Raw genomic sequence first — 12884 nt, 5'->3', positions numbered from 1 at the left:
CACAGAGTTTTTTGGTTTTACTGAATCATCGTTTTCCCAGAAAAGACTCTTGAGTGTAAAGGGTGGGGGGAAGGTCCTGTTCAAGTCTACTCATCAGTCATGGGCCTGATGGTCTGTATGAGGTGGCCAGAAACAACCATAAGATCATTTTTCATTTCTGTGCCTTAAATTCACTGCACACCAAACTGTGCAAGCTGCCAGCGGCACTGAGGAGCTGAAGCATCAGTTGAAATCTTCAGAGTAAAATTGTCTTGGTTATGCTATATAAATATATGTGTGTATTTTTCTAGTCGTGCCCTCCAAGCTGACATCTGAGAGGAAATTGGTAGGGGAAGGTATATATTAGCTCTGCTCTGAGACCACCATCCTTTGTGCTGAATGCCTGCATGCAGGACGACGTATTCAGCTTTATGGATGAAATTTGCCAGATCCTCAAATGCTTTTGCTCGTGAGCATATTTGAAAATCAGAGAAGGTGATGACCCTTTTAAAATAAAAATGGAACTGCTGGCAGGAAGGAAAGGTACAACTCTGTGTTCTTAACATTTAAAGATGGTTATAAAATGTATATTGGCTGTTTTTATAATTTATAGTGAAACTGCAGTTGCTTTTAATAAAATGAGACTTCCAGTCAGAATTTCATGATTATGAATGTGAGCATTTTGTTATCCAGCTTGGATTTATCCTACAAATAACCATTTTCTAGCAGAACTGTGGCTATATATATAACTTAATGGGGTTCTCTGTCACATATAATTCTTTCTGACGTTATAGTGTTGAACTCGTTGCTGAATGCTTCAAGTCCTTGAATGTGGCTCAAGAACTGAGTTAGTGGTAACTTTCATGATTTTTAATTTAATTTTTATTTAATTCTTAGACTTTTAAAACTTCCTGTAATTCCTTATTAGATTTACCGTTTCAAGTGCTTATTTAAAAGGCACCTTAGCTGCAGAAGCAAATCAATATTTACAGTGCATTAGTGCCACAGAGAATTTGAAGCCTTGTGATTAGAGTTCATTGCTGTTTTATCCACTCTTCAAAGAAACCACAGACTTCAAACGGTATCAGCCATCATCCTGGAATCAGTGACATTGCATCGGTCCCATGCGTACTTCATCTTGTGGTTTAATTATTAAGTTCCTTTCCTTTGATTTTCCTTTCAATATTTCAAAGTATATCCTCTTCAAATCTATAAATTCAGGTAAACCAGAAGATTGTAACCGACAATATATTGGTAGAAAAATCTTTTCAATGTATTCTTTTTTGTTGTTGTTTTAGTGGAGAGTATGAAAACTGAGTTAGAATGGTCTCCCAGAATCGAATTGGAGACAGGAATGCAAGAGATTATATTTACAACTTCTGGTTAATATAGTGTGAGTAAGATTTAATTCTTGGATTAATACCTGGAGCAGTATTGACTATTGCCAAGCAGCATACACTAGAGCTAGCTCCATGTGCTTATGCCATTCCAGCAATAAAAAAAAGAAATTACCGTATGTTTAAATTTCTAGTTTAACTGCAAAATACATAGATCCAAAACACCCGAATTATTGACTTTTATAATTCACTTTATTGTGAAGTTTGGTTAGTAATACAAATCACTTTTCCTTATGTTTGGAACCATTTTTATAAGGAGAGACTAGAATTGATCATGTTGTATCTTTGTATTGACAGAATACTTTTTTTTTTTAAAGATTTGGAGAAGTGTTCAATAAATGTCTGAAAATACCTCAGTAACTAACCTTACTAAAATGAAATGGGTCATATTAAAGGTGGCTCATCAGCAAACAGATTTTGTCGAGAAACTTCTCATGTTAATGTTTTCTCTGGAGCATATTAATATTTGGGAATTCCATTGCATAATTAACTTTCTGTATTGTGAAAAGTCTCTGCTACTTAGCATGGTGCAAACTGTCGGGTTTTCGCTACAAAACAAAGGCAAGGCCGTGATAATTGCCTGCTCTCCTCCAGAAGTGCTGACTTGAGTTCCAGTTTCTTCCTTTTTTTCTTTGTTGGCAATTCGTCTTCTCTTCTTACAGAAGTTCACCCAACTGAACTTTTGTTTTGTCAAGTAATTTGAAGAAAGCGTGTAAAAATACAAGAACATTTTGCTATCACCGTGCTTATATATAGATGTACGAGCATAAGGAGCAAGTGAACTCATGTTTGAAAATTGTAATTCTCTGTTGTAGGGTGGGTAGCTAAGGCAAACAGGATAATATGCACGGGCTGCTGCTTGGAACAGATATAGATTGGTATTTTTCTTAAGTGGCACTACATAGTACAGAGTCACTTTCTTCGCCAGGCTAATCTGATAAATGAGAGTGTATCTTCAGGGCTAAGCCAGCAGCACAGGCACCGCTGTTAATGGGTCACTTCATTACGCATTCTGGGGCCGTGGCTGGGACTGCAGCTGTGCCACCTTTGTTACAGAGATCTCTTGCGATTTGATACGTACTTTATTATGTTTGCCATCTAGGGGGAAACGAGAGGCTTTACCCTCAGCTGCTTCATGAAACTTGAAGTAGTTGAAGACAAGGCAATCAAAGAAAAACCCTCTATTATGAGTTTATGAGTATATACTGTGTTTTCAAAATTGAAGTAGAGTTAACTCAGACCATAAATACTTTTCTGTGTAATTAAAGTGTTCTTTCCTGGAATACTCTTTTAATTGCTTCTAGTTCTGTTATCCTTATATGTATATAAATATGTACAAATGTACATATTTATAAAAAAATATTTGCTAGAAATTAACTCTTGTGAATATTTTTGTTATGAAAATAATAGTAAAAAAAGAATTTTCAAAAGAAAGAAATAGTACAACGCTTATGGGAAAAAACATAAATTAATTCTCTGTTATTCTTGTATACCAGGGTGGACATGAAATAGAATGACTGTTTGGTATTTCACCTTAACACTTGTGCGTACCTCAGCATTAATTAAAATTACCTCAGCAAATGAAAAAATTCTCACACATTTTCTCTGTGTGGCATGACTTACTGTATTTCGCACTGTCTTTATAATGCCATGCAAAATAAGATTCTATATTTTAATACTGTTATACATAATGTTAACATAAAGCTATTGTAAAACCTAAGACTAGTCACTTAAACTCCTGTCACTGTGTTTTCCTGCTAGTATTGCGAGACGTGCACCTTCAGCTCCCTAGGAACTGTTTCATCAAAGCATTAAAAAATAGCCTGGTTTTCATTCTCAGGTGTTGCCCAGTGACTCTGCTGCTTACATGTCGTAGCTTTCACCTTTTCCTTTTCCACTTTGCAGTCAAGGTTCCCAGTGCAGCAGTAAAGAGAAATACAACTGATAAATCACGTCCCCTCCGTTCTGATGCTGAGTGGGAGAGTGCTAAGAGGTCGCAAATACAGGCAATGAAACTTCTGTTTGGGCAAGGAGACGATAGATGTGTGGATATTTGTTGTAGGATAATAAATGAAATTGGAAAAAATTAAGTTGTATTTCAAGAGAAACTAACTTTAATGTGCCATCAAAGTTTCCAGAATGGATTTGACCCCTACATATATTAAAAAAAACCAACCTATCTCTTTCCAATCAGTCTACCTGCCTGCTTCATCGTTTATTACTAATGAAATATTTTTCTCCTGTCAGTCATGCCAACTGGAAGGTTAAGGGAATCAGGGTAAATCAGCACAGATATTGTTTCAGCTGTCAGGAAGAGGCAAAGGAAGAATGCAGAGTAGAAAACAGTCACTTCCGTAATTTTTGAGAAGGAAATGGAGACTGTATTTTAGAAGGTGAGGAGGCTGCCTTTTGCTGCAAAGAAGCTGTTGCACAGCTTCTTGCGAGCATGTTGTGCTGGCAGTGCCCATGCTGCAGCCATGGCAGTGGGGTGGGGGACGCGTTGTCCTAGTCCACCCCTTAATTGTCACCAGGCTGTTGAATTTAGGCATTTGGCTACTTGCTCTTCAAAATGCCTGGAAGTCACCTTAGCCTCTTCGTTGTTCAAGCTTATGCTGGTTTTTTTTATTTTACACAACAACCGACAGATAGTAGTGATGCTGTGTTTGTACTTGGAAAGCCAACGAGCTGTGTTAGGTTCAAAGAGCTTGATTTGGCCCTCATTTTCTCCTCGTGCGGCCAAGCAGCAAAGCTGTAGTTTTGAGGAAATAGACCTTGTCCTTGAGGAACTATGCTGAGGTCAATAACTCCTTACTCTGTAAAACCACATTTGGTCAAAACCACCCATCCAGAGCTTGAAAAAATATTTTTCTTATGTGAAAAACATTTTAAATCTAGTCAATGTTTATTTACTCTCTGTTTTATTCTTCAGATATGCCTCTTCATGTCCGACGTAGTAGTGACCCTGCACTGATTGGCCTCTCAACCTCTGTAAGTGACACAAATTTTTCTTCAGAAGAGCCTTCACGGAAAAACCCTACAAGGTGGTCCACAACGGCAGGCTTTCTCAAGCAGAACACTCCTGGTGTACCCAGTGCTCATGAAAGAAAGGTATATTTCTTTCCCCCTCTTTATCCAATAAATGAAAAATGTGCATGAATCTTGAATTGTTGTTTTGTCCTTCTCTCACCTGCTCCTGCTTTAAACTTGTGTTTTCCAACCTTGTCCACCAAATCCTGACATCAGCAGAGGAGTGTTTGAGTCGCACACGTGTGCTGCCCTCGGGAGACTCTCAGTGATGCCCACAGCGGGGGCTCTAAAAACCTGATTCTGCCATTAGCTGTAGTTGAAGCTCTGATTACTCATTACTGTGCAAAGCAGGGCCTAAATGCTGTCACGCGTTTTCTTTAAATGCAAATAGGTCATGTCTGTAATGATTTTTCCTGATCTCCTTATGGAAGTCCTAATGTCAATGAATAATCTGCATGCCCAGAGCTGGTCTGGTCTGCCTTTCTGACATAGCATTGCTAGTATTTACTTTCTGATGCACTAGTCAAGTAGTACAAAACACAAATTGCAAATGCTGTCTCTCCTTGATAACATTCTTAAAACTAAAACATTGAAACGCAGAGTGAGTATTTTTTCCTTCATTTTTTTCAATGTGATTTAAGTATCTCTACATGATTCGCATTATGCTCTCTTCTCAGTGCACTATTGAAAAAAAATTTGGAAGAAATACTCCCTTTTGTACAGCCTCTGACATTGCCCATAATTGTGATTGGTAACAAACTCAAAAGGAAAAACATATGTATATTTTGCAATAGAAATGAGTAATTTTTAAAGGAAGTTGCACTTTTGGTTACCATTCCGATTGCACAGCACAAAATCCTGTTGGGAAATATGCAGCTTATTATAGCTTTTTTTTTTCTTTATTATTATTAATTCTGTGTAGTATAAACGCAAACTAAGACTTTGCATCCAGGACTCCCACACCCCAAATAAAGAAGTCTTTACATGCTGCTAATGAACTGAACTGTCTTCGGTGGGCTTTTGGTTATTTCAAAAACATCTATAAAAGTACAGTGCTCATAGGCATTGAGGTCCACATTCTTACAGAGGAGTCAGTTTAACATGGTATCGTTAGGTCTCTGCTTGATCGGGATTTCAGGTAGGTAATAGTATATTTTCTGTCACTTGTACTGGTGTGGCACAGAAGTGCATGTTGTTTTGAAAAGTATCTTTTATACTATTGTGATTTGGAGAAGAAAAATGATAACCTAATCCATTTGAAGTGTTAGCATTTTCAGTTAATTTTTCTGAAATCATAATGAGACTGCACTTCATTACTCCACAAGCATAGATCCGGAGGGCCATATGTAGCATAATCAGATTCCTTTGAGTGTCTGAAGTTAGCAGAAATTGGAGAGAATTGAACAGCAGCTAATCTTTCACACTAGTCGTCTTGCATCATTAGTTGTTCAGCACGTACTTACTCTTGATTTTCATGAAAATATTTCATGTCTACTGGAGCATGGTGACCAAACTGGAAAGGAACGCATGTGATCTCATGTAGTGATGGCAAGCAAGGCACAAGAGAACATTAAATCAAGAAGATCGGAAAGAACTAATGTCGCTTAGTTAGTACAATAGATACTGATAATTTCTTCTACCTTTTTTGCACACTCTATGCATCGATCCTTTGAATAGAGCAGATCACCGAGCGCGCTATTTTTAATAGGTAAGATGCAGTAAACAACTGGAATTAAACAATAATTGCTTGTTTTCAGCATCTTGATTTCTTCATAGGAATGGATATTAAGAATTCTCCTTTCCTTTCCTGGCATTAGCAATAATTTCATTTGTAGTATTATTCTAAAAGGTGCATTTTTGAAGTGTCTGTCACCAGTCACTGACTGAAGTGCTAACACTGAATTTTTACAAATGTATTTTGGTTATTTGAACTATAACAAGTCCTCACTACTTTTCTTATGTTAGGTTGTTTTCTTCAGCTACTCAGATAACAAAGAGAGATGGCTGTGCTTTGTTCCAGACTGTTTCGTTGATTATAGATGACACAGGCGTTTCAAGCAAAGCAATGAGAACAATCTTAATTTTCTGCTCAGTGCATTGGGCTTGAGCACCCATATATCTTTTGTGGGCGGTTGGCACTATGTAATGTTTTCACTGCAGTTCTCTCTCTTGACAGCACAAGAACATATGTTCTTGGGCTGAGATTTGCAGCACAGTTGTAGATTAGCAACTTTGCCCCAGCAGTATCTTGCAGAAACAAGAAAAGGGTTTCTGGGAGAGTTGCCAAAAGCTTCATCCACCTACTGACTCTAAGAAGTGACATTACTTTCAGCCCGTCACCTCTAAAGAGAAATAATTGACAGGTAGAAACCCTGTCCAATTTTTGGAGGAATTAGCAGAGGGAAACGGCATGTATCTGGCAGAAGGGATTTATTTCTCGGGGGCAAGCAAGAGAAGACTCCTTATTGGTGTTTGTTTCATTTTGGGTAGGAAGAATTTGGAGCGGCAGGAAAATGGGCAGATGCCCAAGATGAGATGAAATGAGGGGTGGGAGTGCTGCCATGCACTGAGGGCTGTGAGGAGCCAGGATATATGCCAGTAGTTCTGGGCAAACAGAAAGGGAAAAGGGCCCTGGGGAAGATGAAAAAATGTGGGATGTTTGAAGGATCCTGTTGAAGAAATTGTAGTGCTACCTGTAGTTATTAGGGTAGATGCAGCAGGACATGAGGCTCTCCAGTGTCCTTAAGAAAAGAAGAGCATGACCAGAGAGGGACAGAGTTTGGTTTGGAGGGGCCTGAGTAGGTCCTGCGAAGATTTGAATGCGTGTTGAATTTGAGATGCATTTCTACTACAGTAAGTAGGATGTTTTGGTATGAAACCCTTGCACTAAACTGGACGTGCTCTCTCATCCATTTTTCATATCGCCTCATTGTAAAGAAACATATTTATTGTCAGGATATCACGACACACTCTGTATTCCCTCAGAATTGGAATCTTGATAATTTCTGGTTTCTGTGTTGTCCACCTGTAAGAGCAACTTGAAACCAGACGTTGTGTCCCAAAGTACTTATTTATTTGAAGAATTATCATTATTATTTATTATTTACAAGTTATTGTAGTGTTGGTAACATGTACTCAGGTAATTCCTGACCTTTTCCTTCTGTACCGTTCCTATGAGTGGTCTCAACCAAATGATTAGGTCAGCTCATCTGTGCAAATATTCACAAAATTGGCTCATGATTATCAGCAGCTTTAGTAGGTAAATTCACTTCTTGTTTTTTTTTTTAAATTGAATATTAAAAGCACTTTCAGATACGTTTTTGTGTGTGAGAGACATATTTGTATTACCTAGTGACTCACAGCTTGACTTAATGCTGTCTCTTGCTTCCTCGAGCCATTCTAATGAAACAAGAAGGAATCTCTTTGTAAAAGTATCTTCTCAAAGGCCTGCAGTAATACCTGATTTGCAAGCTGTAATTTTGTTTGAATTGTGTTGAACTGTACAGCTGAACAGACTGTATGCAGCTGAAACATATCGTGTGCTTTTTTCCACTGCAGTAAAATGTTTTTTGATATTGTTGTTTTCTGAATAACTGTTAATTTAAATCATATTCTTAATAACTCAGTACCAAAGCCTGTTGGCTTAACTAGCTGCCCTTAATAGGTGTGAGCTGCATAAATGAAAATGAGGTTTCTTTTCCCTTAGATGTTTGTGTTACTGTATTGGAAGAACATAAATGCAACAACGAGATATGTTGTGTCTTATAGCGACTGTGAATTAATTACGCCATATATTTTCAGTGTGGTTTTTTAAATTTGCATCTCCATTTGTGGCCAGGAATTGCGTATCATTACAAATTAGTTATCTGCTTTGATCCTGCTTCTCTGAAAGATGCAAGGCTTAGCTAGTTAACCTGCCTTGCTTAATGCAGGGATATACCATGGCTAACTGGCTTGAAAAATTTCCCAGTGTGACTTTCCTGAATTTGCTTCATATATTGTTGCATCAGAGATAACAGCATTGGTGCAGCAGAAAGAAGTGAAAATGTACACTAAGGAGGAGAGCTCAAGAGAGGGCAATGAGAGAGAAAAATGACTGTGCATGAGCTTCTGTGCCTCTCTCGCTCCTGGGTTCACCCACCTGGAGCAAAGCAAATGGCACGCAACGTGCTCTGTGGGGTGGATCAGCAACAGCAAACACATAGCTGAGTGTACTTGGCATATCATTTCTAATTTTTTTTTCCTTCTCTTTTTGCCTTTGCCATTTAGTCAGCAGCCAGTTTTTTTTGTTTCTTTGTTTTTAAATGGGTTTGCCTATATATGTATTTTGAGGTTGAAAATAGCCATGCCTTGTAGGAATAATTATTTTCAGGATGCGCTTTCTTCCTACTTGGAAACCTAATCTTTTTGGGCTCTGTAAACTGCAGAGGAAGAATTTGAAACCATATGGGAGTGATCTAAGTCTCATCTAGTGTCAAATCCCTTACCTGTAAAGCATTATATTTCCCACCATCTCTTCTTGCAGGTATTTTTACTGTTCTTATGGGTTGAGACTGATGACTACAAATTTTCAGATTGTTGGATTGTAGTTTTTTTATTTATATGAAAGGTGCAATGCTTTCTAATCTTCTTTGTAAACAGAATAAAAAAATATTTCTCTAATGAAGTATGTCTAGATAGGAGAAAAGCATGCACGCATTATATGAAAAGCTTCAACAATAATGGTATGTCAGTGTCAAAATCAGATTTAAAGTGAAAATTAGTTTCATTTAGCTTTGAGTCTTTCTAAACACAGCTTAGTGAAGTTTGCTTTATCACCATCACCAAAGACACAGTATTTCAATAGGTTTTAACTATAATTCAGAGGATTGAAGAATCTTATATTAGATGTGTGTGTGTTAGTGTCATTTTATAGCCAGGGAGTCTGAATTGCACTGTAAATTGATTAGATTGACTAGGGAAGACTGTGGACTAAAAGACTGGGCATCGTTCTGGGGACAAGAGACTGAAGTGTCGCTTGGGAACCTTCGTCTCTGGTTCATACTCCTGCAGAAGGGAGGTAGCATGTACTGATGAACAATGTTGGTAAAGTGCTGTAATAAAACAGAATCAGCTAAGGAGAAATACAGAGTAAGGAGAAATACAGAGTAAATGCAAAGAGCCTGGCATCTCTGTCATGATAGGTTTTAAACCCCTGCATAATGAATGCGGCTTTCTGCTTTCAAAATAAAAATGCAATGTTTTAAACAGAAGTTCTGAAGGATTCAATAGCCGTGGATATTTCTTCATCCAGGTTTATTTGAGCAGGGCTTTTCTCTTTCCAGTGAGACAGTCACAATTTTTGTCATTTCAGATGTGATTTCACATAGACAGAGGAAGGGAGAATGAGAGTTATCCACAGATGATGAAATAGAGTTTTTTAATGCAGAAAATATTGTTATAGGAGAGATATTAATGGAAATTCAGAAAACAAAAGTTACATGCATCAGTTTTCTTTGTGGTAGAAACTCGTTGCTGGCAGCTTGTCACGTGAGGATGAAATAGTTTGGAGGAATTGTACCCAAACAGAGTACAATATAAAATAAACATAGTATGTGTTATTTTCGTCCTGGGTAGTGTGTAAAATTAATGACTTTCACAGGATCACAGAACAGCTGAGGTGTCTTCCGACCAACTACAGCAGGTTACTCAGGTCTGTGTCCAGTCGGGTTTTGAGTATATGCATCTCCAAGGATGGAGGCTGCACCACCTCTCTGGGCAACCTCTTCCAGTATTCGATCACCCTTATAGTAAGAAAGTTGCTTCTTATGTTTTGATAGAATTACTTGTATTTCTTTATGTGCCCATTGTCTCTTGTGCTTTCACTGGATACCACAAAGAAGAGTCTGACTTTCTTTAGCAGAGCAGCTGGTGATATTTTAGTGCAATAAAAAATAAAATATCTATGAAAGAACTCAAAATTCCTGACCTTCAAAATGTGAAAACAAATACAGTATTTCTCAGCAGCAGCAGCAGGTTGGGAATGAGAGACACAAAGTGAAAAATCCTTGCCTAGTGCACAGAGAGGTAACAGCCAATGTGCATCACTTGATGCTGTGCTATTCTGTTTGCCGATCACTGTGTGCATGGACAGGATTCAACTGTTTGCATCCAAAAGTCAGTCATGACCAGATGTGTTAAGAAGCAGGGAAAAAGCCAACAACAAAAACAACAAATCCAAAGTGAAGGTGTAATTTTCTCCATCTCTTTTGTTGTCTTACCTCTTTTTGCTCTGAGTCATCCGTTTGTGGAAGCCCATCTATTTTCTGCAGACTAAACAACCCCAGTTCCCTCAGCTGCTCCTCATAAGACTTGTTCTCTAGACCCTTCACCAGCTTCGTTGCTCTTCTTTGGACATGCTCCAGCAAAATTTATTAGGAAAAATGTCTTCACCGAAAGGGTTGTCAAGCATTGGCATACGCTGCCCAGGGAAGTGGTTGAGTCACCATCCCTGGAGGTATTTAAAAAACATGTAGACGTGGCACTTGGGGACATGGTTTAGTGGGACTTGGCAGTGCTAGGTTAATGGTTGGACTTGATGATCTTAATGGTCTTTTCCAACCTAAATGATTCTATGATCAGATTTCCTCTCTGTCCCCCCAAAATGACAGATTATTAGTGCAAGATGCTAGAGAGATCTGAGAGCTGGTGAGGTTTTTTCCACTTTGGCTCTGAGGCTGAGCAATTCTGTTGACTCTCAGTCTTTGTTCTTCATCAGTAGCGTAGGAAGAATATGTCTTTTTCTCCCAGTGCTGTGCTATCCCATCTCTCTTTCTGTGTGATGGGTGAGCAATGTCTGGTCCATAAGTGAGGGGACACGGTGCTGCATCACAAGCTGGGAGTGCCAAGGAGGGTCTGGATGAGCGAGTCTCTTACTGGTGATGGAGGAGTGGTGGAATGCGCATGCGTTATTTGTCTTTTCACTTCAGTAAATGCGGTGTACAGCACCTCTCTCTGAGAGATCATGAAAGCTATACTGAAAACAGAAAGCTCTTAAGTACATGGTATAGGATAATTGAAGTTGTAACGAATGGCTGACTTTTCCTCTGCCATTCATCTAAGTGGATGTGTACTTTGCAAATTCCCATGTTTAAATGTTCATCTCTATTTCTTTTAATTTTTTATGTTCTTGCAGCTCTCCCTGGGTTTGAGGGTGAAAAACTGGGCCTGAAAGAGTAGCTTGATAAAATGTTGAACAAGTTTAAAAAAAAGAAAAAAAAAAAAGAAAAAAGAAAAGTTGGGTGTTTGGGTTTTTTTTTTTTTTTTTTTTTTTTTTTTTTTTTTTTACGTTTGGAAACACACATATGTTTTCATTGGCAATAGTTGGATCTGGGTTTTGACCTGCTCTTATCTATTTAGTTGTAAGCCACAGCCGTGCATTTACACTGCATTTACAGTATACACTTGTAGTTCAAGAGTTTCTGCAGATTCGTGTATTTGTCTGTGTTGTTTTCATATTATCAAGGTTGTGTATTGGTGCAAAGCAGGTTTGGATTTTGGCTGAGTGTGTAGCTAGCAAGATTTAAAGTACAATCAGGTTGCAGGCTGTGCTTCCCTACAGTGTTCTGACATGACTCTGCGCAGTTTAAACAGTGATTATTTCAGCCTTTTTTTGCTGTATTTGTTGTATTTTTAAATGAACTTAGGTCATCTTGCAATGAATACCAATCACCCAAGAAGACAAGGAGAGACAACCAAGCAAAGTACTCTCAGAATAAGATTCAGACCCAATGTGGAACTAATCTGTACAAAGGAGTAGTATGGCTGGGGAGGAGATGCAAGCTTTAATTGGCGGGGGAGCTAAACTCCAGTAAATACAGGATTTCAAACCAGGAATACCTAGTCACCTTCTGGGCTTATTTCTGTTATGACTAAATTTGGCGCTGAAACAGATGTCACTTAGCCTGGTTTTGTTTCACAGCCTGACAGAGAGGGGATGATCATTCTGTGCTACCTCTCAGTTTTATTGTCTCTTTATAAACGAGCTCTTCAGCTGCTGTATACAGATGTCCAACTTAAGACCATTGCCTGCCGAGCATATGAAGTAAAAGGAGTCTGGACAAAAGCTAAAACCATGAGATGGAGAATGGTGGGAAGCTGTTTAGTGTGAGAAAGGCCCGTGAGACTGCAAGAGCCGAAGGTGTTGGTGCTGCTGTAAACTCGGATAAAAGAGAAACACGGTGCTACAAGCCACGCGTCTGGTATCTATTTGGGCCTTTCCCTGCAGACCACAGGAGGGATTCTGGGCAAGGTCTGAAATGAATTTGCAAGTTGGATGAGGTGACGGATGCTTTACTGGGAGCCTTGCAGAGTCCCCTGTCCGTATTGTTAAATATGGAGGAGGCTGGTGGTGTGGGTGAGGGCTGGCAGAGGGGAGGAGCGGCTGGCTGGCAGTGTGCGAAGGCACAGCCACTTGCTACGTGGTTGGGGCATTGCCTTTGT

The 12884-nt window shown here is 38.8% G+C and overlaps 1 protein-coding gene across 1 annotated transcript in view; it reads left to right on the top strand.

The window, feature by feature from the left end:
• The window catches only part of PARD3 (par-3 family cell polarity regulator), a 412448-nt gene that overhangs the window by 131621 nt on the left and 267943 nt on the right, over positions 1-12884 (top strand). The window contains exon 4 of the mRNA XM_009325558.1: positions 4306-4484. Within this exon, the coding sequence (XP_009323833.1) occupies positions 4306-4484 (179 nt within the window). The remainder of the gene's footprint in view (positions 1-4305; positions 4485-12884) is intronic.

This window comes from Pygoscelis adeliae, unplaced genomic scaffold, assembly GCF_000699105.1.
Source record: "Pygoscelis adeliae isolate BGI_AS28 unplaced genomic scaffold, ASM69910v1 Scaffold175, whole genome shotgun sequence".
Lineage (NCBI taxonomy): Eukaryota > Metazoa > Chordata > Aves > Sphenisciformes > Spheniscidae > Pygoscelis > Pygoscelis adeliae.
The sequence above is the reverse complement of the archived record's forward strand: the minus strand, read 5'-3'. Positions and strand labels throughout refer to the sequence as shown.